Source organism: Zonotrichia albicollis, chromosome 2 (assembly GCF_047830755.1).
Source record: "Zonotrichia albicollis isolate bZonAlb1 chromosome 2, bZonAlb1.hap1, whole genome shotgun sequence".
NCBI classification, from domain to species: Eukaryota; Metazoa; Chordata; class Aves; order Passeriformes; family Passerellidae; genus Zonotrichia; species Zonotrichia albicollis.
Window position 1 is genome coordinate 22,020,630 of NC_133820.1, and position 27,704 is coordinate 22,048,333.

At 34.4% G+C, this 27,704-nt stretch overlaps 1 protein-coding gene across 13 annotated transcripts in view; it reads left to right on the forward strand.

Annotated features, from left to right (window-relative positions):
• The window catches only part of DMD (dystrophin), a 1,146,493-nt gene that overhangs the window by 427,586 nt on the left and 691,203 nt on the right, over window positions 1-27,704 (forward strand). For all 13 annotated transcript variants that reach the window (XM_074534563.1, XM_074534577.1, XM_074534568.1 and 10 more), the window contains 4 exons: window positions 17,090-17,275; window positions 17,938-18,119; window positions 21,447-21,597; window positions 26,594-26,713. In XM_074534563.1, coding sequence (XP_074390664.1) covers window positions 17,090-17,275; window positions 17,938-18,119; window positions 21,447-21,597; window positions 26,594-26,713 — 639 coding nt within the window. The remainder of the gene's footprint in view (window positions 1-17,089; window positions 17,276-17,937; window positions 18,120-21,446; window positions 21,598-26,593; window positions 26,714-27,704) is intronic.

Below are 27,704 nucleotides of genomic sequence, written 5' to 3' on the forward strand. Positions count from 1 at the left end.
CGAGTAATTTTCTGAAACATTTCAAAATCCTAATTTAAAACTACTCATTGTCTTCTGTTTATATTTTTGAAAGCACTGGGGTTTGTGTTATTGATTTATGTCATTGAACACGTGACCAAGAAGAATGCTGTGTTTACTTTACATTTTGGTTTATAAGATCTGTTCCTAGTATTGATCCCAGGCAAAACTCCTATCTCACTGCTTCCATTTTTACTTGTTCTACAGGTCTTTTAAATTCCTTGGGGGTGGTGACTCTACCACTTCACTAGGCAGACTGTTCCAGTGCCTGATAACCCTTACAGCGACAAAATTTTTCCCATTGTCCAATCTGAACCTCTCCCGGCGTAACTTGAAGCCATTTCCTCTTCTTCTATCACTTGTTATGTAGAAGAGGCCAACCTTCACCTCACTACAAACTCTCTTCAAATTGTTAGAGAAAGCAATAAGGTCCCCAAGTTTTCCCCCAAGTCTCGTTTTCTCCAGGCCAAACACCCTCAGCTCCCTCAGCTTCTCCTCATCAGTCCTGTGCTCCAGACCCTTCCCCAGCTCTGCTGCCCTGCTCTGCACTCACTCCAGCCCCTCAATGCCTTTCCTGCAGTGAGAGGCCCAAAACTGGACACAGGATTTGAGGTGTGGCCTCACCAGTGCTGAGCACAGGGGGACAATCCCTGCCCTGGTCCTGCTGCCACACTATTGCTGATCCAGGCCAGGTGCCATTGGCCTTCCTGGCCCCTGGGCACATCTGGGTCATGTCCAGCTGCTGCTGACCAACATCCCCATCTCCTATTCCTCCAGGCACCTTTCCAGCCACTCTATCCCAAGCCTCAAGACTTTCCTGGGGTTGTTGTAACCCAGGTGCAGAACTTGGCACTTTGGCCTGTTAAACCTCATTCAGCTGGCCCATCAATCAGCCTGTCCAGATCCCTCTGCAGGGCCTTCCACCCTCCAGCAGATCAATATGCCAACTCAACTCGGTGTCACCTGGAAACTGAGTGAGGGCAACCTCTATTCCTATTGAAAAAAACAGTGCTGAAAATATAAACATTGAAAAAAAATGGGGCTGAACAAAATCTGACTATTTTGAGACTGGTGCTTCTGTAAATAAGCTTCTAACAGGTCCTGTCAGAAAGGTGAGTCTGTAAGTTTGGCTGCCTTAAATTATCTATTCAAAATCAAGCCCATTGATCTCTGTGATTGTTGATTTTTGTTCTTTTTACAGGAGTTATGTTTTCTTCATTCCACATTGCATGAAATGCAGCTTGTGTGCAGGATTACTGTTTAACCTTTAAACTGACAAGCTTCAGTGTATTTGAATTGAAATAATTTGAGATGAAGTAGTGGTAAATAGGGACCATATGTGCTAGCACATAATGATGTGATTTGGGTCCTAAGAATTAGGGGCTTCACCTCAGGCTTCAACCTTGTCTTTATTATTTTCTGAGAAACTCCTAACCATCCAATCATTACTTGTGTTTTCCAGAAGTATTGTAATGCACTTTTCTTGTTTTCTGGATTTTTTTAATGTGAATCTTACCCAGTTGCACTTTGTCAGTCAGTTCATCCCTATAATAATTAACTAAAAGCTCCTTATAAAATTAAGTTGAATTTATTCCCACAGCACAGAACCCTTCTGGCAGTCTTGCCCTTGAGAATGGTGGTTTTCTAGACCCTTAATTTGCCTCACTCTTGATCTCCTGCAAACAATTTTACTTTAAAACTGCTGTGAGACCTCCTTTCTGGGACTCTTCAGGATTCATCTGTGCCACAGAATTTAGTGGTACAGCATCACAGGATTGCTTTATTGCTCTCCTTTGTACTAAACCAGATATTTCTTTTACTTAGAAGCTGTGATCTTAATGCTGTCCTGTTTACCTTATGGTGTGGTCCTCTTTTGGAGAGGCATCAGAAGACAGTTAAATACAGACAAATAGAAGTTTAGTTCCAAATTTTTGGTAGTATTTCTAATGTAAGATACTTATCACATAAAATATCCCATTGTGTCAGCATTGGAGGGATTTATGGCATAATTTAAAATAGATTTTGGGAAACTGCAGAAATACTGAATTATCTTCACATTTAGTCACTAGATCATGATGGATATAATTTGGGAAATGAGTATAATGATAGTCTCAGGTGTTATTCTCATTTAAATAGAAACTTTCAGGAAGCTATGAACTGTTTCAGTAGAGCTAAATAAAATCCCTAGGGTTCAGACTAGGCATAATAAAACAGCAAAATTTGCCATCAGAGGTCAGAACTAGCAGAGATGGAAAAATCAAGCTAAGTGCAAGTCTTCTGGATTTCTTAGGGAGCCCTCCTGGATACCATGTGTTCAAGGAAGAGTTTGAAAAATGATGAAGCAGACATTTTCAAGTGTGTTTATATATGTTTTATGGTTTCAATAACAGTCTGGGAAATAGATGGCTTCTTGTCTGAGCCTGGAGGTCTGTCAGGATGACAGTTGTTTCATGTCACTGCTTTGTGTGTAGCCACCAGCAGCAGTTCTAAGTAATTTTGTGTGTGTGGTTTGTTTTTTTTTTTTTTTGTTTGGTGGGTTTGTTTTTGTTTTTTTGTTTGAATGTTTACTGTAGATTCTTTTTCAAGAAGTTTTGTTGTCAAAAATGTTAGCACTCTTATGGGTAAAGTGAAAACTTGTCATGGTTCTAGTTTCCAATGTATCAGAGCTTTTAGTCTACTTTATTTCACACACCCATTCATTTGGTTTGCCCCAGGGCTGAGGTCATGTGCTTTCAACTTCCTTGCTAGGGAAGAGAGGTTGCTGCTGGTCCAGCTGTCAGGTTGAGCTCTGCCGCTGCTTTGCATTTACAGATGTTGGACATCACTGCCCCAAATTCTTAGGCATCACCTGCTACATGTCTCCACACATCTCACATCTGTCTCTTGACCAGCAACAGCACAGGAGGAAATGCTGTGAAGCTGCATCAGGGGAGGTTCAGAGTGGACATGAGGAAAGGGCTCTTCACTGAGAGGATGGTCAGTGAAGTGATCATGGCACCAAGCCTGTAAGAGTTCAAGCAGAGCCTGGATGTTGTTTCTAGTCATATAATTTAAGCTTATGCAGCCCTGTGAGGAGCAGGGAGATGGAACCAATCCATCCCAATCTCATATATTCCATAATTCTCTGATCTACAGGATCTTTGTTCTAGTCAGCATCTTTTCCACCTTATTTCCAAATCCCATTCTCTTCCCTGAAACAAATTCTTTTCAGGATGCCTCTTTTAGTCAGCAGGTGATCTTTGCATAGCCATGAGACTGCAGCTTTCCCAGTCTAAACAGTCTCTAGGCAGAAGCACAACTCATGATGAGCCTCACCAGGAGTGCTTCTTTCTTCTGCCTCTTCAATAATGGCAGGATTTAGAGCATGCTGAACCATGTCTAGACCATTTGTTAGCAAAACTTACAACCAGTCCCAGCTGCTTGTAGCTGGCAAGTGGCAGGAATCAGCCCAGGAGCTCAGAAGTGCAATTTCAGGCTTTTAGCTGCCTTTGCTCCAAACATCTTTGCACAGCTCTCTAATCCCTGTACATGTTCCTGTTCACATTCATTAGTGAAGGTGGGGTTTTTCCACCTCTAATGGGTAATGACAATTCTTTAGTTTGCCATAAAAAAGTAATTACTTACTGACTTTCCCATACCTTTTAAACTTTAATTGACTTTAAAACATATGAGAGAAACCTTTATTTTTACATAAGACTGTATCAACTATAATTTTTTCCTTAAAATAGCTGTAAAGCTTGTTTAACAAGGGGCACTGGAAATGTAACATTGAAATTTCCCATGTGATCTGTTAGTGTATTCCTTACTGACTGATAAGAAAGGGTAACATGTTTCTCATAAAGTTAAAATTCCTAGATAAATTATATCTGCTGTATATTCAGATTGAATCCAGTAACTGAATAAATTGATAATGTCATAATCATGAGTGTATCTATAACTGGTTGGAAATATTTAAGAAAAACCCCATTTTCTAATAATGAAACTTGATTTGCATTAAAGTGGAAAGTTTCTTTCATTTATTTTTCCTATTAGAAATGTGGAAGTGCTATACCAGTCATTTCCTGATTACATTATTAGTGAATGTGGTTTTGAACAGTCAACTGTACATACGTTCAGGAACACGCTTTTACTTAGACTGGTTTTTTCTTACATGTTATCTTTAGGTATTTTTAACTAGCTTCAGTGCTATTTTAAGTTCCATCTGTTTTTTTTTTCTTGGTTTTGTGGGTGTTTTTTGTGTTGTTTATTTTTTTTTTGAAAACATGCTTAACAAGAGTTTCTTAATTTCAAGTTTGGATAGTGATACAGCTGTTTTTTTGTTAGAAAAGTCTGTTTTAAAAGTTCTAATCTGCACTGAAAATCTGGTCTTGCCAAATTTAAAACCTTGTTAATATGAATGAGAACATTCACTTAACTTCACTGAATTTTGCAGTTTCAAATATTTTTGCCTCTCATTTTGGAAAGGAACCTTTTTTTATGGTTGCTAAATAGCTTAATGTTCAAGGTCTACAATAAGATATATAGGATAACATATTAAAATGTTAAGTGATTTTGTGCCACTGAGTCTCTTGAACATAAAGTATGTGTAAGGTTTGTTAAAGATGGATGTAGATAACAGCAAATAAAGACACATTCATTTACTGTTAACATTTTAAATTTTTTTTATATCCACAATATGTAAAATAGTGCATTATTAAATTTGAATCCCCCTTCTGGCCTGTAGATTTTAGGCAACAGTGCAGAATTGCCTGTATCAGCAGTGAATTTGATGCAAAGGAAGGGCTAGATAAAACATAGGACACGATGTTAATGAAAATCCTTACTGGTAAACAGACTAATGTTCATTTTTTCCTAATCTGAGGACTAAAATTGAAGTAATTTGAGGATTGAGACAATTTGAAGTACTTGTGCATCCCCATTTCAAACACTTAAGAAAGGCCTTTCACTTAATGCGCACAAAAAAAGTAAATTTAGTCTGAGATTCAGAAGGCACGCAATTAACTCTTTGCACTCTGTCATTACACCTATTAAAACCTCTGAAATGCAAAAAAAATAAAATGGAACTCTTCTTTTGAAAAACTTCTCAAATCAACAGGACACTTTAACATATAAAAGCAATTTAAAGTAATTTTCTAGAGACAAAATTATAGTATCATTACAAACAGCATTATTGTTAAAATTTTGCTCATCTCTGTAGAGCATGTGAACTTTTCAATAGTATGAAGTCTTGCTTCATCATTTTAGATAGTATAACTTTATTTTAAAACTAAGTTTATTAAGAATTTTTCTTACTTATTAATTTATCTAGATTTGACATTAGTAAAATTAAAAAGACATCAAAGATGAGATTGTCTCGGTGTATGCTAACCTAATAATTTTTTTGTGTGTCCCACTGAGAATTATTACCAACATGAGAAAAAGTCCCAAACCCCTAATCCAAAGAAATCCTGGAATACTGATGTAGCAACAGCAGCACATTTTACTCCTGTTCTCAAGAAGAGGACAGAAAATTTAGTTTAGAGCCTCCTTGTTCAATGGCTTTGCTGGCTCGCATCAGTGAGAGAAGCTCCCTTGGCCCCAACAGTTTCATCCTATTTCTCTGACTTTCTGTGCAGTGAACAGGATACACTCACTTTAACATACAATGGCTTTCAGAGGATTACCTCTGAAACATGTGGTGGTTAAACATATATGAATATTATGAATACATTAAGGATTTTATTTTTCCAATTAAAAGTCATTGAGTTTTAATTGCAGTACTTCTAAATTTCCTGTCCTATCTTACACCATCACATGATTGATTTCTATACAGCTAAAATAAAACTGATGAGGGTTTTAAATTAACATGGATTTAAAAATGTATGCAGAATCTGCATTATGCCCTTAAAATGCCCAAGTGTAGCTGTAACTTTGAGGAAATAGCATTGTGTTTTACTCCTGTAGAAAGTGTTAGGACCTCTGTGAAAAAACTTTTGTGCCCCCAGGTGCATGTAATATTCATCATTGTAAAATCTAGCATATTTTTGCTGTGTTACAAATGGTTCTATTGATTTTGAGAAGCCCAAATCATTGCTCCATGAGAAAATAAATAACCATTTTTCCTTCGGCCTGTTGTATTTAGCCATTCCATTGGAGTTGTCTGTTTTCAGGCTCTGTAGGAAGTGCTGTGAGTTGTTTGTTAATTCACGTTTGTATGGCAGGGAGATCTGCATGTTTGCCTGAAGCAGGGACCTTTGAGGCCACATTGCTGATCTCTACTGATCATGAAAATCCTGATATCTTTCTTTCATTCAATGATTTTGGTACAATAGAAGCTGTGCCTTGTAATGCTTGTGTAGAACACTCTCCCTCTAAAATACTGCAAAGTGTATTTTTTAGTTTTGGCCTGCATGTACAGATTTTAGATCCAAGTATAGAAAAGAAAATATTCTTAGATTTTCTATGTTTATTTCCTGCAGCAAAGGTGTATGTCTCTACATACAACAGTATTAAAGAATTTTGCTTTATAATTTTCTAAGATTTATAATTATTTTATTTAATACTATGAATACAGGTGTGTTAGCCTGTGGTAATCTGTGAGCTAAGGGAAAAAAAGGAATAAATACTAAGTTTTATAAGAAAAGTAGATTTAGGGTGGAGGGAAACAAACAATTTTTTAGATGCTGAAAATTTATTTTAAAATTCCAGTCCTGAAAGAATAACACATAGCAAAAATAAATCAAACTTCAAAAATATAAAAATTGTATGGAACAACATGGTGTTTATAGAGAAGGCATTTGTTTTGTTCGGACTTAATTAAGGTGTAGCAAAGAAATACATTTTGATGTAATAAATGACTCTTAAAAATTAAAAAGGAAAGTTTAGTTGTTTCATAGGGATGTCATTAAAGCAGAAACAGTCATTTAAGTAAACTGTGAATCATGTAGTGAGGTATCAAACTTTAAAAAATAGATGTATGTTTTAAAAGATTCCAAAATGGAATTTTCCCCCCAAAAAATCAAAGTGATTACTTGAAAACAGTAGCAATCTTTTATGGAAGTAGTTATAAGAACTTTTTGCAAGTAATTTGGAAAGTAATAAAAAAGAAAAAAGCTTACCTCTTAAGCATGAATAAGAATAAAAATCTGGTTTAATTTAAAGCCTAGCTCCCATTAATATATAAATATATGTGTGTTTAGAGGAGGCTGAAACCACAAAAATCATAGACAAGTGAAAGTATGAGATGCAAGTTTTATGTTTTGTTTATGTAGACCATCTTCCAGGTTTATATGTTACTACCTTCTTTATTTCTGCAGTAATCTTTCCAGATTTCTTTTTAATATTCACATCCTATCTAACATAACAATATTTGCAACTTCTACCAAAAGTGCTTTTTATCTTCATTTGAACAAAATTACAATTGGCTTAAGATCTATTGGTCCAGTATATTGTTTGTATCAGCTTCTGAATTGATAGTTCTTGCATACTAAGGTTGATATTTCTTCACTCTATAAGTAAAACATTTTCCTAACTGTCCTTTTGAGAGGTCTTCTGTCTAGTAGTTTGAAGTGGTTTATGCTTTGTTTGGTGGACAACACATATCAATTTTAGTTCTGTGGGGTTTTTATTGTTTAATTGGGTTTTTTTTTTGGTTTTTTTTTTTTTTTCAAAAACAAAGCTAATCTAATATTGGTTTTTCTATATTTTGTATTCTAATACAATGTTCCTGGAGTACCAACAAAAAAAATTTAAAATAATTCTATTGTCTGTCAAAACCAAACAAAAAACATAAAACAGAAAAGGGAGAAGAGGGGGAGATAAGTTCTAAAGATTGCTTTATAAAATAAAAAAAATCCCACCATAATTGTGTCAGGAGCATCACATAAAGAGAGCAGAAAATTGAGATGCAAGTCAAAGACCGTCAGTGAGATGAGGGAACTTCCTAACTTTGAATTTAACAATGGGAACAAAAAATAAGGATTCTACATTTTGTCCATTCTGAAAGGTATTGAGGTATGATAACAATAAATGACTACATGTTTGCATAAGTTTTCCCACTTGAATTTCATTTGCCAAATGAATTACAAAATACAATTCCACAGCACAGTATGTGTTGTATGCTGCTCCAGCCCTTCAATGCCATTTTGTTCAGTAGAGATTACCTTTTACAAAGTGTCCTCTAGGCTATTTGTATTCAACTACTCACTTCCAGAATACATTCATTTCCTGTCCAATATCTTTAGTCCTAAAAATTACCTTCAGTATTTCTCTGATCTCATTTACTTCTGTTCACACTCTTAATCGCAGTGCTCTTGTGTCTTCTCCATGTCACCAAGGAAATGCTCTTTCTGTTATGCCATGCCATCTTTTGCTGCTTCTAGTTTTTTCATGGTACTCCTGTCCCTTTTAAGTTCTCTCTTCTGCAATGAGGACTTAAACTAAGTTTTGTCTCATTCATCTTCAGCCTCCTAATTTTCTGTTTTTACTTCTTCTTTCACTCTTTAGCCTTGTTCTTGGTTTGTTTTGTTTTTCCCCTTCTCTGTGAATATACATGATGGCAGCTGCAATGAATATGCTATTTAATACCTACAGCTTAGAGCCATGCATTATATTTTAGTGAATATGAGTACATTTATATATGATACAGGGAAGAATAACATTGCTTGGAAAAATTTAACCTGTAAGGCACGTATAATTCTTTTCTGCCACATCAGCAATATCAGGAAAAAGTATTTGATAAAATATTTAGAGATTCTGTTTCAACCTTCTGGTAATTATTCAAAGAGCAAAAATAATTTATTTATAGAAGAATGTAGTACGAGTAAATAAATAAATTAATCTCAACAAGTGTGCAATGCCAGAATTAAGAAATTGTGTTTCACTAGATCTCAACTAGCAAAGCAAAGGGGAAAGGGGAAGATGAAAACAAGTATTGAAAAGAAAGAAAAAGTAAAGGTAAGAATATGGTTTTCAAACAGCACATTTTTAATGTATTTTTTAAGCTGACAATTTCAGAATTATTAGTGTCTGTTAGGAATTTTGCCTCTACAAAGCTACATATTAGTTGTACATTGTCTCTATAGTGGGAATTTAGAAGCTTGTAACTCACTGGTTCATGCCCAACTCTTTAGTAATTGGATCTGACTACATCTGAGTATTCTCACTTATTCATTCTCTACTGATTTGTGGCCCAGAAATTTCTTGACCTGGAGATGGCATCTTTTTATTTGAAAGTCTTCAGTAGATTTTTAACCTGTTCTTCTATCCATTTACTTCTCTCTGTAAGCTTTTAAGAAAGTTTTCTTTATAGCTTTCAGTATTCCAGAAGGGCTTCTTCCTAGTTCCCATTCTTATCTTTTGGAAGTATTTTAGTATCTTCTGTATTAATATCCAATTTATAAACCTGAAGCTCTGCATTCTGGAGAGGAGGAAAACCACTTTGTGATATGATTGGTTATAATTTTGACTTATTCACAGCTTTTGATTTATTATTCAGAGCATGTAGCTACAAGAAAGGTAGTTACACTACAGAATTATTGAAAAAAACCCCAAATATTAAATTACTTGATAATTTTCTGTAACAACCTTTTGGTTGGTTTTTAATTTTAAATTGAAAACATATTCATTGCAGTGGTTTCTGTTGAAGAATAAGAACTCCTTTAATAGAAGCTAAAATACATTTTGGGAGAGTTTAAATACAAAATGGATAAACTGCATAAGAGCCATGAATGGGATATTCATCTTCAAGCAAATTTCACTACTGAGATTTTAGATGACATTGCAAAACCACCTATTTTAATAATTCCTTCCAACTCTAATAGCACAATTCAACAAATACTGTTGAATACTCTGAAATCTCCAGGACCTCAACCTCAGCTTCACAGAATCTGTGTAGTATATCCACTAATTGGCTCTTGCCTCAGAATCTTTATTTCTCAAAAGAAAAAAATATCTTAGACATGTATCTTGTTGAAGTTAATTGCTGAGGCTGTTGATGCTTTTGAAGGCGTTTTGATATTGCACTATGTGAAAACATAAAAAGAATTTTGAAGTTAAATATTTTTATTGAGAAGATGGGAATGTCTTTTATGCTATGGGGTAACACAGATTTTGCTGACAGCAATGGCAGGAGAATAGGGAGAAAGAAATAGAAGAAATAAGAGCTGAATGGGACACTGAAAAGAGAAGGCTACTTTTTCTTCTAGAATGATAGAACCACATTTATACATTTTCATAGTTTTTTGAACTATAAGGCTGTAGAATTCACTATAAAATATATGTGAAAATAGAAGAAACAAAACAAGACAAACAAAAACATCCAGATTTTTTTTTTGCTTTTGGCCTGCATTTCTGTAATCTTAATCTTGAAATCTCCATTTGTATTTTAGCAAGATACCTTTTGATATTTGTTTCTTGATTTGTCTGTTTCCAGAGAGAAGTGGGGTGCAGTCTGTGTTTCTATCTCAATCTCCTGTATGACATGCTAAAACATAATTCAGTACATTTTTGGACAATCCATTTACATTTCATGCTAAGATATGATTCACCTCTTTCTATTCAGATTTTCTGTTTATATTTTTATTAGTTTTTCTCCACATGGAGGTTTTGATAATGCAATTTAGAACTTAGAACATTTCATAGAATGGTTTAGGTTAGAAGAGGTGTTAAAGATCTTTAAAGACCTTTAAATGTCTTTCTCAGAGCAGTGTCCTTCAAAATGGGTGCTATTTTAGTCATTATAACATTTAGAATTTGCATTTTAAAATTAAATTAAATAAGCATGGCCATTGTCTATTCAATCTTGCATATTTTTCATGCTACTGAATTATTCTGTGACCACAATTCAAATTTTGAGGTGGTCTGATCATCATTAGTGGATAAAAATACCTTTTCCTTTTTTGTCTATATGTATGTGACAGCACAAAACACTCTGGGAATTTCTCAAATAAGCTGAATGTGCTGATCTGGAGTTATGTTGTTGGTAGCATTACTGGGAAAGGCCCCAGGCTTCTTGACCTGTAATATTTCATCAGGGCCCAGTTACCATTCACTCTTGGAGAGTTCTGAGAAGAGTCATTAGTTAATACTGAAAACTTATCCTGAGGTGAAAATTTCACCTTTCTTTTTGTAGAGTGGGATCTAATTTATGAATTATGTAGAGGCCAAATGATCTCACAGTCTACTGCGTAACATGACAGCACCTGAAATACACTTCTCCTTAAAATGTGCCCAGCTCTGTCATCAGCAAAGGGAAGGTTTGAAGAATGGTGGGTAGACAAGCCCTTTCAACAGGAAGAAATGATAATTTTGTTGTAGATTTATGGTGAAAGTAATTCAATTCAGTCATAGTCAGTGACTGAATGGTCAGAGCCATGGTTCATAATTGCTGGAATAGGAAGTGCTTTCCTTAGAGAGGCAAATACTGGTGTCTTGTCATCAGCAATGCTACAAACAGCAATTCATTTTATGAGCAGCAAAACTCAACAAAATTAAAACCCATAAATAAACAGAGGCTGAATGTTTTCCCTGGAGACTTTATGAAAGCAGCATGTTTTGATACACTTTGAGTCAAGTAGCTACTAAGCAAAACACGATTTGATGTTTTTTCCAAGTACAGTTGTGTTGAAGAAACAAAGCTAAGGGGAAAATCTTTCTGCAAAGCACTGACTCACTTGACCATGTGTTCAAAATGAAAAGTTTTCTACTTTTTAGAATGTTTGATCATTATGGGCAGCTGGCAGCCTTGATTCCTGTCTCTTAAGTCTGAGCACCATCTTACCTGTCCTCACTATTTCCAGTCTTTCCAGTCTTAGTCTCCTCCCCAAGCCAGTTGATTGCAGGTTTTTTTCACTGTCTTTAAGTTGTCTTAAGCTAACTTCTACACTTGAGTCCCCAAGGTGCAACGTTTTGCTTTAATGTCAATAAATTCTTAGTCTCTTTCAGTCTTTATTTGTACCAGCTGTACCCATGTAGAGTAGTTGAAGAAATTAATTTTCTTTTATTGCTTTCCTGTCAATAGTTCCAACCTTTTTCTTCCTTTGTAATGAATGTACTTTCATCAATACTGCCTGGCTCTGCCTTTTCTCCTCAGCATATACGTTGCCTAAGCTCCATTGATTTTTAATGACCTAATAATCTGCTGCATCTCAAAACTGCAGTTGCAAGGACAGGTCAATTCATCCAGGTGGAAACATATGCAGTAGAAATAGAATCACAGAGAAAATCAGGTACTAAAAATGTAACTTGTCTCAATTGAGGAAGCAAAAACCTGCACTTTTTCAGATTTATCATAAGGCCAAACCAGTGTGGATTTTTTGACAAATAGAAAAAAAAAGCTGAAAAAATTAAAACAAAACAACCCCCCCCTCAAAAAATAAAGCCAAACAAAAACCCCCATCTTTCTTACTCTACATTAATTTACAGTGATATTTTTTAAATACTTAATAAAATGGAAGTGCTAGCCTCATTTAGAACAATGAAATTGTTAATGTTATAATAACAAATGGTCTGAACCAATTTATCTTATAAGTTTTATTGCTAGAAATGGCTTATCTGTTGAGAAAACATAGTCTTGATTGTTGAAGAGTCCATTTTATCATTTAACATTTTAACAGTCAGAATTTTGAAATACAAAGACACATAAAATAGATTTTGTAATGAGAAAGTTGAAGGAACCAAAAGAATAAGCAGTGGTTTCATTCTTAGATGATAGGTGGCATAGTTTGAGAGTGAATAATGTGAACTATTTTCTGAGGCTCTAATCCTGCAAAGGGGGTGTTCAAAATGTGAAAGATACTCTCAACTGAAATTGGCCTTTAATAAAAAATGTTTCTTTAAAATTTTATGTCTTTGAGTTTAAAAGCTTTAAATGTCCAGAGCCACATTCTTTTTCTTTAACAATGGGAGAGGCAGATTCTGAAGTAAGGAAATACATAATATAAATAAGAGTGCTGGAATGAGCCCTATAGATTTCCTGGAAAACTACTTTCTAGAGCCGCCCAACTAACTTCTAAAACTCAGAATCAGTCTTTATGTATTAATAGAAACATTCTTTCAGAATTTGCTAACACAACTAATCCTTTTCTTCCTTTAGGAACATAATGCAATAACAGGTGAGGAACACTTTGTCCCCTCATTTTCTCACCTTGGAGGAGCTACAAGCTCATGGTTTAAATTCTGTGAAATAATTAATACATTTGCCAGGAATAGCTAATTTTTTTCCAAGCTTCTGAAGGTCAGAGGATTTTTACTTTCACTTACTATACTTTAAATTAAATATCTATGAGCAGAGTCCCTGGGGTCTTTCAGCCCCCACACCCAAGCAGAGGATGGTGAGATGTACAGAGATTAAACTCCCATTGTTTTATCTAGGTATAATTCATCTATGTGCAAAAGAAAGTAAAGGAAGAAAAAAAGTGTCTAGAGGACAACATATGGGTCCACAGCAATTTTTTATTTTTACATCAGTACATAAGAAAAACCAGGATTGTTACGTGCAAAAGTGTCTGATCATTTTTCAAAACAGTCTGGGAGTTGACTGCCTGACTGATTCCCAGCTACATGTGCTGCAGTGTTCATTAGACATTTAAATTTCTCATGTAATTTTCACTGGTGTTGTTCAGCACTCTCCCAAGTACAGCAACCTTAGGGGTTCACTGGCTCCGGGCGGGCTCACCTGCCACGGGAGCCTGCTGTCCACGGTCCTGGAGAGCTCAACAGGTCTCAATTTAGCACTGCTGCTTCCAGGGTCACGAGACAATTGCCTTTAGCCGTAGTAACTTTCCATCTTGGCCACAATTTGGGTCAGTAAATTTCTTTTAAGGTTGGATAGCAAAACTGTTGTTCTGCTCAGGTTATTTCATTGGTTTAGGCAAGAAAAATGAGTTTCTGAGACTGTTCATTAGGAAACAGGTGGCTCGTTAGCCAACATAAATTCATGAGAACAGATAATATTTGTGATGAGTTCAAGGCCGAGGCTCACGTGTATTTCTGAGATGATTGTGCAGCCCAAGGAGGAGGGAGGGATGCACCACCACAATGAGGTTTTGTTGAAGTTTTTATTCAGTAAATGACTCTTTTTGCTCTAAGACAATCAAGTTCGTGTTGCATACTCATTATATACTTTATTAAGAATAGTGTGATTTAAGAATGAAACTGTATTCATATTTAGGCAGCTTTTTTTTCCCTAAGAATAGCCTTCCTTGCATTATATGGCTATAACAATTTGACTTCAGCCTGTCCTCATTGTTTTTCATTCTCTTAAAAAATATGGTTAGAAACAGCCATCACAACTTAGATATCCATATTAATAACTGTTCTATCCATGTAGTATATGCAACACCTTAAAATTCTATTTTTCCTTACTTTCTTAGGAATTTCAAAGAGATTTCATATAAATTCATAAACAAGAACACTCACAGGTTGTGCTGTTTGGTTGCTTACCAATGTGAATTATAAGTATCAGAGGTTTCCATTTTTGTTTGTCTTATGTGGATTATTTCATTTTAGAAATATTCTTAGTGCTGTAGGATCTGCACACTTAAATTTGGGGATTATTAAGGGATGAATAATGGGTATAATGGTCTTTGAAATGCTACTTTGGTTTTGGTTTTTAATACAAAGATTATGCCATAAGCGTTAGGTCAGTAGTTGACCCTTTCTAAGTGTTTCATGTTCTATTTACAGCTAATTCCACTGATCTGATACCTGGTTTTCATTCAATATGCAAGATAACAAGGATGGCCAGTTGTCTTTTGGAGAGAAAACAACACTGACAGAAGTAGTAGATATGAGATATAACAATGTTTATATGTATTTTTTGACAAGTCAAAAAACAACATTTGCCTCCAAGGAGTGTGCTTTATCCTTGAAGACATTTTACAGTGTTACAGTTTTAGAATTCTATACTTATGTATTTTTCTCTTAGTCTTTTTCTGTGTCTCTTATGTCAGAAAATAGCCTTTGTTTTCCTTTTTTCCTCTTTTTTTTCTTTTTTTTTTTTTGATTGAAAACACAATTTGAAATACCTGTCTAGAAACTCTTTTTTTTTTTCTATTTTTATAAGAATCTTTTGGTTTTTATACTTCTTTGAGATGTTACAACAGATCTGAATTTAGTCTAGGCACCATTTTTTTCATAGGTCATGATTCCAAGATTTTTCAGTGCTCTTCTGTATAATATTTATGTTAGCATGAGAGAAAGCAGAGTAAGTGCTAATTGCTAGGAAAAATTTTACTTAGTAGCTGTTCCTCAGACAAAGTGTTGTTGGGGGTCCTTAGTTAAACACTTGACACCTGTGGGACAATTGGGTGTCTGATCTAGAGAAAGAAGGATTTTCAGATGAAGAATTTTCAAACAAATTCAGACAACATATATTATCACAGATCTCTACAAACATGATGACCCTAACCTCAGTCAACTGTTAAAGCATTTTTTTACACTGTAATAGATATGAATATATAACATGAGGCATTGCTATGGAAAGAAAAAAAAAACTACTACCTGTGAAAAGCACTGATCAAGTTATCCCTTTCCACAGTAGAGAAAAATATATCTTGCTGCAGAAATGTGATGTGGTTTGGTGCAATTTCTTATTGTATTGTATATTGTTTGAAATCTAGAATTACACAGGTCAATAATTAATTTGTGCTGAAGGGATAAATGGTGACCGTTTTCTCTGCTTCATTATTTATATTTCTTTAATATAGTACTTCCTTTTCACCAAAAAAAAAAAAAAAACCCAAACACAACCCACTCTATAAAGTTCATGAGATTATCAGATTTCCAAGCCTGCTTTTCCTGATGAGGATTCAGTTACTGACTGTTGTGTTTCTCACACAAGTGGTGATAGTCATGACTTTTACCTAGCCTATCACATATTTAGGGAACTGCATAAATTTCATGTGATTATTAGATATATGCATTCATGAATGAAGCTGTTGTTGGAAAGATTGGAAATTTCATTTTTAATTATTACATTCCAAGCACTGCACTCCCTGAAGTCAGCTCACTTGGCGGAGCTCTAATCCCATATGGGCCATTCACGTAAGAGTTGGGCTTGATGATCCTCTGGGTCCCTTCCAACTCAGAGCCTGCTGTGTTCCTGCTTGTGGTTCTAATGATGAACTTTAACTTTCAGTTCTAAACTGCAATGAAAGGCTTTATTAGCTGCTTTGAGCATTTTATTGGCACAAATTTGTCAATAGGAACAATTCTTGCCAAGTATAAAAACATTAAGTGCCTTTTTTTTGTTTTTGTTTTTTGTTTTGTTATGGAAGCATAAGCTTATTTATATGTATAGATTGTTTTTAAATTAAATTCTTGACAAACTAGCTAAACTTTTTCAGAACTTTTTGAAAAACATATGGGATGGTATCTTCTGTAGCAAATGCATTTTTGTCTTCTCTTCTGTCTTTGTTTTCTACTGTTACACTAATCAATGAGTATTTGTTGATTTCTCTTGACTTTATGCAGTAGACCAGAAATTTCTGTTCTCATAAGAGATTTGGCTTGTAAAAAATAATTATAAGATTGGCCTTTGCAGAAAAGAGAAATCAACAGTAATACACTTTTGCTTGATTGTAAAAAGTTATGATTTTGCATGAGTTTTTAGCTTTTCCAGCTTCCTAGAACAGTTTTCACAAAATACGTGTCTGTGGATTGCTCAAGCCTAGCATTGCATGTAGTGTAAAGGTTTGTTGGTTCAGATTTTTAAATGTCATGTTTTTCATAGATTCTCTGCAAAGTCAGAAAGTAACTTGCTACTTTTTTGCATATATCATTTTATGAGCTTCTGTGGTAAATATCTCTCTAAATATGTGGTAAATATTATTCTCATTTTTCACTATTCAGAACATTTGATAGGGATTTTGAATAACAGTGTGAAATATCTAATTAAAATATAAGAATTTTTTATTTCCCTAAATCTTAACTGATCTTGGTCAGTTAACTGATTTTGTATTGCAAAGTACGTCCATGTATTGGCCATCTGATGTTTTTTTCTTAAGAATACATTGCTTTTCCATTTATTCCTTTGTTGAACTATCTAAGCAGGTGCCATTTTCTTTACTCTTACAATTTTGGTTTTGATCAGGTTTTAGCAAGTGTTGAAGAAAAGAAATTTAGCACCGTGCGGATGGGGTCTGGAGATCTTGAAAACTACCAAACTGCTTTAGAAGAAGTGCTCACGTGGCTTCTCTCTGCTGAAGATGCATTACAAGCACAAGGAGATATATCCAATGATGTAGAAGTTGTTAAAGAACAGTTTCACACCCATGAGGTATATGTTCATACTAATATTTTGAAATTTATTTATTTTATTTTGTTCTCTTTGATTATTTAGGGGGGATTTGATTTGTTTTTATTAATTTTGATTCAGAGAATGTAAACTAGAGACTCTGCCCTACAGTCATAGAATTGTTTAGATTGGAAAAGACCCTTAGAATTCTGAAGTCCAACCATTAACCTAACACTGCCAATTCCACCACTAAATGCTCCTAAATGCTGCATCTGCGCGTCTAAGGATGGAGACTCAACCACTTCCCTGGAAGTTCATTCCAATGTTTGAGAACATTCAGTGGAGATTAGTTTTTTCCCTAAAATCCAATCTAAACATTCTCTGTTACAATTTGAGGCCATTTCCTCTCATCCTATCATTTGTTACTATACCCACCTCTTTGCAACCTTCTTCCAGCTCGTGGCAGAGATCGGTAAGGTCACCCTGCAGCCTCCCCTTCTCCAGACTAAACAGCTTTTTGCCCTTTGAAGAAAATGAAAGAGTTTATTTCCAGTTTATGTTACAAGTTTTGGTGAGGGTTTGAAAAGATTAAAACCAAGGTTGAAAATTATGTTTGCAAAATGGTGTGATTGTGTTCTTTCATTTCAAAGAATGCAACTCAAAACTGGATTTTTTTTTTAATTTTTAATTTTTTTAATTGTCAGGGGTTTATGATGGAGTTAACAGCTCACCAAGGACGTGTTGGTAATGTTTTGCAAGTTGGAAGTCAACTTCTATCAGCTGGAAAACTTTCAGATGAAGAAGAGAATGAAATCCAAGAACAAATGAATCTACTTAATTCTCGTTGGGAAAGTCTCAGGGTAGCAAGTATGGAAAAACAAAGCAAGTAAGTAATATGTCAAGTGTTATTACACCATATAATAATTAATTAATTAATTTTGACTGAAACAATCCTGAACTTGACTAACAGTTGAGATTTTCCTTCACTGTAAACAAAACTCCATCTTGTATCTGTTTTAACCTGAAATTTGATGTGCAGTGATTTTGAGCCTTGCATGTTGTTTGGAGCCTGGAAGACTCATAAAGCATAAGGTACCAACAATTTGGACACAGATAACACTTTAACCAAAGTTTGCATCAGCTACCTCACTTTTATTGGAGTGCAAATTACACTATTTTAAAAAGTGCACGGCCTATAGTTTAAAGTTGAGTTACAAGTAGAAGTAGAGAAATAATCTATTAAATATTCACAATAATATTCAGAAATTTTTATTATTACTGTATCTGATTTTGATATTTTGATTTTCATAATGCCATCTGCGATAAGAAATTCCATAAATGTAAGAGCTTGTGATTATGCCACAGGGGAGTAATTTGGTTTATGGGATACAGGGATAAAGTATATATTTTCTTACTTTCTTCATAAATATATATTGAACATATTCAGTTATTCATCTTGCTCCTCTTTGTGCTTTTTTCCAGTTCTACCTTGCCTTTTGGAGTTGATGGTTTGCCTATTGTATTAAAAAGTGAACTGTGATTTTTAACAATTGCATGACATAACTCTCTTTTTCCCCATATATTCTTAGCAATTCCAAACAATTTTTTTCTTTTCAGCTTGCTGCTGAGTACTGAGAATGTTTCCTTTATTCTGTCTTCCTTTGACTATAAAATTGTTTCTGAGTTTCAGGAGTTTCAACCTAACTTATTCCAATTCTCATATATTTTTGGAGAGAAAAAAATCCATGATTCTTTACTGTGGGGAGTTATTATTGGCCATACTTATTTTCATTTAAATCAATACATGCAAGTCGTTATGTCTTTGAGTGGTTCTTTTTCTACTTGAAATGTCCTTTAACACAGGTTGTTAAACCCATCTCCCAGCTGCAGCTGTAGGTCATTGCTTGGGGAATTGAGTGGCCTAGTGATTTCTAAAGCAGGTCATGTTTGGGTAATATGAGTTCAGTAGAAGACATAAAATAATAAGGGCTTCACAGAGAGTGCCGCACTACTATTTAAATTTCTATACAAAAAAGAAATGTGTGATAAATTCAATGAGATTTGGGATAGGGCAAGAGAAAATTTCTCAGGAGTGATATACCTAGATATAGTTAATTCTGGCCTTTTGGTCAAGTCACTGTGTTTCAAGAAACTGGCTGGATGAGTATAAAAAGTTTTCTTATCACAATATAATATATTTTTGGGGTATTATACATAATTTAAGTATCCATCTTCTACTTCAGTTTAAAGCACAATCTTCTGAGAAGATTGCTGTAATCTTGCCCCTAAGGCAACAGTGACAATTTTTGCCAAACAGGGATGGTTTTTGTGAAGATGAGAACAGCAAGACTGTCTGACCTCTGTAATGGTAATAGGAATTGTGAAAAAAGGCACCACACTTTACAGCACAAGGAAAACAAAAGCAAGTAATAAACAAGAACAGGAGGAAGATATACTGATAAATATGCTATAAAAATGAAAGGGTCTTATAAAAAGTGATTTAGGAGGTCAGAATATCAGAAGAAGTTTGGAACATAAAAATGCCTTTGTGTAAAAGCAGCCCAGATTGGATTTCTCATGTATTCACCATGTATTGAAAGTATTTGACTCTTTGAATAGGCAGTGTAGTAGCATGGTGAAGGAAAAATGTCTTTTTTTCTTTTTTATTTCTTCCTCCTGGCGTTTCCCAAACAGTATTTTCTATAGTAAAGCATCTCAGTGATAAATATGTCTCTGTAAAGAAAAACAATGCAATTTACCACTTTTTAGGGAGTTCAACAGCTTTTAAAACCCATTCAATTCAATTTTTTTTTTTATTTGAAACTTATCGAGCCATACCATAAACAAAGGTTTTGATAATCTCCTGAGGTATATAAATAGATATTAAACCCTCATATCAGATATTTATAAAAGTATTTTGAAAGCAAGGAAGTACCTGATGAATGGTAAGAAAGAAGAAGCAATCTTTTGCTTTAGTAATAAACTGTGATTATGTTTTGTGATTACTTAATTTTTAAGTTTATGTTCCTTACTTCAGAATAATGTCACTATTATGTCTAATATTTGTTTCATCATATTTTACTTTTCTTAAATTCAGTTTATTGTAAAAGGTTTTCTGTTGGGTTTATTTAATTTAATACTAAGAGGAATATCTCCAGGATGAAGCAGTGTACTTTATAATAGCTTAGTTTAGAACATCAAGACAATGAAATACACAGTTGAAAGTGAAGGACTGAGATCTGAGATCCCTAATCCCTTGTAAACCATGGGCTTTATTGAAACAGGGTATCATCCTTCCGTACTCTGTCTGTAATTAATAGAGAGATTAGGATGGAAACAATACTATATGAGTCCTCTGATGGTTTTAATCAATCTTTAAAATATAATTTCTGGCTTAAAAAAAAAAGATAGAAAAAAAACCCAAATCTGAAATCCAAAAATGCTGTTGATGAAGGTTTTGTTTAGGACAGTTTCAAGAATTTCTGAAGAGGAAAGTCTGAGTGGAAATCTGTCATGGATTTTTGGACAGATCATTTTGTATCTATCTATCTATACAATTAGATTAGGCAAAACTGAAGTATTTCCTGATAAAATTTCAGAGTATTTTCCATTGAATAACTGAAAATATAATATTTTTTTCTATTTAATTTCCTAAATTAGAGGAAGCCTGATAAGGTCAGCTGTTTGAGCGGCTTTCAAAATACTTGGAGTGAATAAAACAAGCTTTAAAAAAACAGAGTGTAGAAATTTTGAACTCCAACTCTAATAGAAATGCAACTGCAATACAAAGCTTTAACAGATAGAATATTATATGATGTAATCAGTTCCTAAAGAAAAAGCTTCAGAACAGTTTGTCTAAATCAAAACTATTTCAAAAAAGTTTCAATTACCTTCTCCATAGAGCCATAGAATGTGCTGGGTTGGAAGGGACCCATTGGGATCATCAAGTCCAACTCGTGGCCCTGCACAGAGACCCCAACAGTCACCCCCAGTGCCTGAGAGAATTCCCCAAACACTTCTGGAGCTCTGTCAGGCTGGGGCTGGAACCACTGCCCTGGGGAGACTGTTCCCCTTCCAAAGCATGTATTCAAAAATATATATTTCTCTTCTGCCTTCAATTGCAACCTTGTGAAAATCTGTTAGTATATGGGGCAGATGTTTCTGCTTGTTGTTTTCTTCACTTACAAATTCTAATTATTTTTTTGTTTTGCAGTTTACATAAAGTCCTAATGGATCTGCAAAATCAGCAGCTAGCCCAGCTAGCTGAATGGCTGACAAAAACAGAGGAAAGGACAAAGAAAACTGATTTGGAACCCTTAGGTCCAGATCTAGAGGACCTAAAGCGCCAAATAGAAGAGCATAAGGTATGCTGTGATGGGCTTCCAAAGGCATAAAAACCAAATTGGGTGTTTGACATTTTAAAATCTCTACTCCTGTCGTTGGAGCATTGCAAAGTAATATGAAATCTTGGTTTAATATTTATTGTTCTGTACAGTTAACAAGCTTTTTTAGACTTACTTTATTGCAACTGTGAGTTTTATTCTGATATTAAAAAATATATTTCTTTCTTTTATGTATAAGCAATATACTAGAATATTCAAGGCAACTGTAACATCTTTTCATTACATTAGAATGAAAATATATCAGATTTTTTAACGCTTGTATATTCTTCTTGTTTGTTTTCTCTTACATGTTGTAGCAGCAATGATGCAGTTGTCAGACCACATAATATTGTTGGTACTCCAGAGATCCTGAATATATATTTGCACTGAACATATATTTTGCACTGTAAAATGCACTACTTTCTAGCAGTAGAAAATAATTTTTGGTAATGTATCGGAACAATAAAAAAAAAAGCAACCAACCAAACTCAGAAATAGATGGAATTTAATAAAATGGAATTTGGCCAATTAATCCCACATTACGTAAGGGTAATTTTTAATTGGAAGAATTAAGAACTAAAATGAGAGATAGGATAGTTTGTGTAGTAGTTTGAATAAATTTACTGGATTAGAATGCCTTGCTTTATATTAATTTAGATTTAATAATAAATTTATATATGTGTCTACAGCACATGATGATGATAAGGAAACACAGAAAAATATAGAAAACAGAGGTGATTTGTGAGGTGGTGGAGATTTAATATGATGACCTTTTAATGTCTCTATATCAATGGCCCAAAGCAGTTCCTTTCCATGGTATCTTGAGAGATTTTAACACCTGATGATTCTCGGCCTGTGTCAGTGCTAATCCAGGTTTTAGAAGGCAGATCATCCTGAAAAACAATTCAAACTGAAATCAGCTTTTACAGTTCTTTTAAAAATAGGTCAAAAGCTGCAAAAGACATCATGATGCACTTGTGTGTTAAAGATGATTTCTTTGCATTCTGATTAAGGAGTGCTACCGAGGAGGAATACAAATTCTGCAGCTCCTGCTGCTGTTGGTGCTGTCTGTGCTTGCCCTGTGAGGAGATAATGCATTTCAGTATGTGGGTTTGCTAGCTAAGGACATTTTCTGATATTAAATTTTCTTTTCAAAAAAGACAGAAGGAAATTATGAAATGGTAATTGGAGAAAGGAACACGAAAGATTTTGAATACATCAGTACTAAGACTTGAATAACTTTACTCCTATTTCTATGCATTTTATGCTTGAATACTAACATAAAATGCAATACCTTTATTTATGCAGTCTCTTCATGCTGCTTCTTTCTGATACTGAGAAAAATAGGTAATTAGCTTGTATTTGAAGATTCTGAGTGAAGACATGCAGAAATCTCTTTTCCACATGCTTGTTCTTCACTGTGGTGCGTTGAGTTGGTGAACATTATTTATTTATGTGTATTACTTTTCAAATCTGTTTCATGTGCAAAAGAGAATTTAGCAAGAAATGCTGGAAATAAAATGGTTTGGATTTAATTTTAATTACATTTGTATTCATCTATCCCTTGTGTTATTCAGAAGTAAGAACAGGGTTTTCCATTCCTTCAGTTATTGAGAGAAAGTGTCATATGGTTTTATTGTATTTTACATACGGCAAAGCTACCTCCTGTAGCAAGAGTTAAAACAATGGACTTTTAATAGTACATTTATTGCTTCATTATTAAACAATCAAATGAAAAAGCAAAACCCCAAACCATTCATATTTTCTCTTAGTCTCACATGAGTCTGGTTGAATCAGAAAACAATGTTTTGTAAATTCATAAGAGGAAACAAAAGTTTGAAATATAAAAAGCAATCATCATTTCAAATGAAACAGACCAGCAAACATGTTAGGTTTGGGTTGTTATCATCTTGCCTCTCCCTTCTCTTTACCCTTATAATTTTGCCTTCCTCTCTTTACCTGTTCATTAGTAGGTATTTTTCACTCATTTATTTCATGTTATGTATCCCCCTTTGAGTTGTGATTTCCGTACATCAGATTTCTTTATTCTATGTATTTTAAAATGATGTTGCAAAATATTGGTCTCAAGTTCTTGTGACTGACGCTTCAGTTTCTCTGATGGAATGTATTAAAAAACATCAAAAAGAAACCAAAAAAACCCACACTAATATGTATTGGGTATGGCAGCTAAAAATCAGACCAGAGAAAGAACACACCATTCTTCCCAGCATGCTGCTTAGATCCAAAATGTATGAGATTATTATCTTGATAGTACTGAAAATTGTCTGAGTGGACTGAAGTGGTGAAGAAGAAAATTTTATGTCATTAGGAATGCACAGAGTTCTGGTAAGAAATCTGGCATAGTCAATATATTTTGAAAGATTAGTTAAACATTTCAGTATTTTTTAAATTTTTTTTCCCAGTAGCGTTTTAAGTATTTTTTCTCCTGTTACAGTCATCTATTCCTTATAATTTTGTAAAGGAAGCAAGCTACTTCTCAGTAAAAATCTAAGGACTATTGAGCTGTCCAAGCAGAATATGGTATTGGAAATACTATAATAAATTTAAAAATTGTGCTTTTAATTACACTGGCTTTTTATTCCAGTTATTATTTATTATTATTATACTATATATATTATTATTATTTATTAATGTTGTACCATATATAATTGGTAGATTTTTATAGTTTCCTTAAGTTTCTAAAAACATCTAAGCTTTTTTTATTGCCAGGATTTTTACTACTTCAAATTCTCAAAGGTAAAATGAGAGAATTATTCAACATCCAAATATCAAGAAGGATTTGTCTTTGGGTATTTGGATGACTTTGGTAGGCATTTGTATTAATTTTGAACTAGATTATGTTTGAGTTGTGTAAATGGTTATCTGATAAGACTTAAAGGAATTGTAGAGTTTTATGAGTTTCTCTTGTTGCTATCTTTATTCATCAACATCTATGTCCATCTTACATTTTAAGTCCCTGAAAATTTAGTATTTCTCTAAAAAGCTCAGGGTAACTTATTAGAAATTACCATTTAAATTATTTGAACAGAGTGTGCTTCTGCTTTGAAACTGTCCATCATAAATTCCTGTTCCAACAAGATCCTGTAAACAAACAATTCTCACCAATGAATTTCATGGTAAAAATAGACACTTGGGTTATAAGGAACAGTTTTCTACTTCAGAGTAAATTGAATCTGCCTGAGGATTAGATAATGAGTCAACTTTCTGGTTCATCTGTTCCTTGACTTCTCAAGTCTTTCACAATGTGTGTGAGACTCCCACCTCCAAAGTGCCATCCACTCCTGCTAACTCTGGTTTTGTTCTGGAATGCCATCTGTCAGATTCCAGCTAATAAGGAAATTAAAGTCACCTTGTCCATGGCTGTAGACTTAGGGAGCCATGAATTTGTTTTGCATGGCTTAAAGAGGGGGTTAAATGTGGGGGAAGAGAGCTGTATTATACACACTAATCCCTGACTGCTCTGCCTCCTCTTCCCTCTCAAGAGCTGCATCATAAAATGTTGAGAAGTCTAAATTCCAGGGATGACTCTAACAATTTAGTATACTTCACAGTCCTTGAGAATTATTTTATAGTCTAGCTCTCTGAAACAAATGGTACTCACAAGCATGAAAGTCAGAAAAAGGAGGATTCTTATATTGTCTCAATATGCCCATGAAAGAAATTAACTCTGAAACGGGTGGTAAGATATTTATGCCCTAAAAACAAAGTATTCTGTGAATTCCTTTCCTATTGCTTATAACCACATTATGTTTTGGTTTTGAATTTTTTAATTTTTTTTATTTAAAAGTAACATGTCTTATGAGAAAGAGTTTTAGAGTGCATGAACTTATGTTCAGCAAGGACTTCATACATGAGTGAGTTACTCCACTTGAAAAAGCAGCAGAAAATCAAAACATTGTGAAATTCAGCATAGTAGGTAATGCAGCCAAGGTTTCTCTTTGTGACAAGGCCATGTTATTTTTCAGGCTGTAACCATCCCACTATATATGCATTAGTCCCTAGAACACACTCAGCTGGAGTACTGGGAACATAATCCAGGACTTTGGTTTCCCTAATTAATTTTTTTTGTTTGAAGCAAGTTAGAGACACCTAAAAAGTGTGTCAGGCAAGATGGAGTCCTGGATAACTTGGGATTTTGGGTTTTTTTAGGGGAGTGGTATGAGGTATTCTCTGTGGTTTTAATTTTCATTACCAACACCACTTTAACTCCTTCCGTTTTTGTTCTGTGTCCTCTTGCTGCCCCAGAGCAAGGGAAGGGGGAAATAGGTCTGGCAGCTCAGTTCTCTGATTCCAGAGCTGGGCTGGTTTTGATTTTAAGTATAGCAAAGGAGGGGCTCCATCTTTTATGGCAAGTGAGGAAAAACAAAAAAAAAAAAAAGGGGTAAGCAATTTTTTCATCACACATGCAGAAATCATGAAATGCCTTTGTTTCTAGTTTAGTTTCCTGGTTTCTGCAGTGATTGTAAGTAGAGTTTCCAAAGGGTGGGTCACCTCCTGAGCAGTTTTCTCCTATGTAAGTAATGTTGTAGAGTGCCAAACTGAAGTTGGCATGTGCTTGTTTGATGAAATCTATGTGATTTTTTTAATTATTACAATATTGAAAAAAATATTTTCATGCATTATTATAAAATACAAAAATTTAATTCAGTGGCTATTTAAAATCTGCTGGCTATTGGTATGTATACATATTAAGTGAATATCTGTAAATCTGCTACATAAAATCAACAACTGATTTCTCAAGCAAAATTTTCAGTCTGGAATATTGTATATAAGTTAGGACTTTTGAGTAATTTTAAGCTCTGGAGTTCTCATAGTCATTTATGCAAGTTAACCAGTCAATGGTACACTTTTTTTGGTAGTTTTTTTGTTTGTTTGTTTGTTTATTTAGTTTGTTGGGGGTTTTTTGGGGTTTTTTTATACTTTGGAATACATTTTCTAACACATCCTTTCATTATAGGCATTTCAAGAAGATCTGGAGCAGGAACAAGTAAAAGTGAATTCCCTAACTCATATGGTAGTGGTGGTAGATGAAAACAGTGGTGACAGAGCTACTGCTGCACTGGAAGAGCAACTTCAGGTAATGACTGTATGGCAGTGATGGTCCCAAAAAATTAAAAAAGAAAATTTTAAAAAGCAAAACCAGATAGTAAATGTGTTCATGATCTACAGGATCATAATTTGGAGACAAATAATAGTTATCAAGAAATATTAAGATTATTATGTATTTTTCTAAAGCACTTTTGAGGGGAAAATCATAATTTAATTCCCATTATTTTCTCATGGCCATGTTTCTTAGGAAACGAAGGGAAGTATAACTTAATTGCATTTTCTAAATACAATCACTTGAGTATCTTCAAAAGACTCATTGGAAATGCATTTGTAATAGGGCTAGCAGACAAGATATTCTAAAAGTTTTTCAAATATTAACTTCATCATAGAAACAATTCACTATTTCAATGGTGTCATGAAAATGTTGCTATTGCTGTGTTATTTATATTCCAGTGCTCTTACTTAACTTCTGAATTAGATAAACAAAAGTCAGTAGTTAATGTTGGGATACATTGAAGGAGGGCTCTCTTGAGTTGCTGGTCAGCTCTCCAGGGACACAGCTCAAGAGGAATTGCAATGTTACAACCAAGATTCTTTCTAGTTTTCTCTTTCAGAAAGGAGAAACTGTTTTTCTTAATTTTGCATTATTAACTAAGCAAATAAGAGTTTGTAGGTTCTAAATCATTAACACCCAAGGTTTCTCTAAAGAAGCTATCTACCTTCCAGCAGGTATAGCTGTAGCACAGATACCTGTGTGCTGTCTTGAATGTAGCTAATTTGGGTACCAATACCAGTAAATCAGTAATTAGAATTTAGAGTAGGTTTTACTAAGATGCTGAGCCCTGCCCTACTTCAAATGTAATTCTGAGTTTTCTCTACTGCAGCTAGATAGTCACTCAAGGAGCACAACCAGCCAAGATAACAATACAGACTCTACTGGTCCGTAATTATTAATTCCTTTTGACTTCATTTTGAGTGTCAGAGCTGTGGTGCACCTGCCCAAAATAACCTTAACCTTC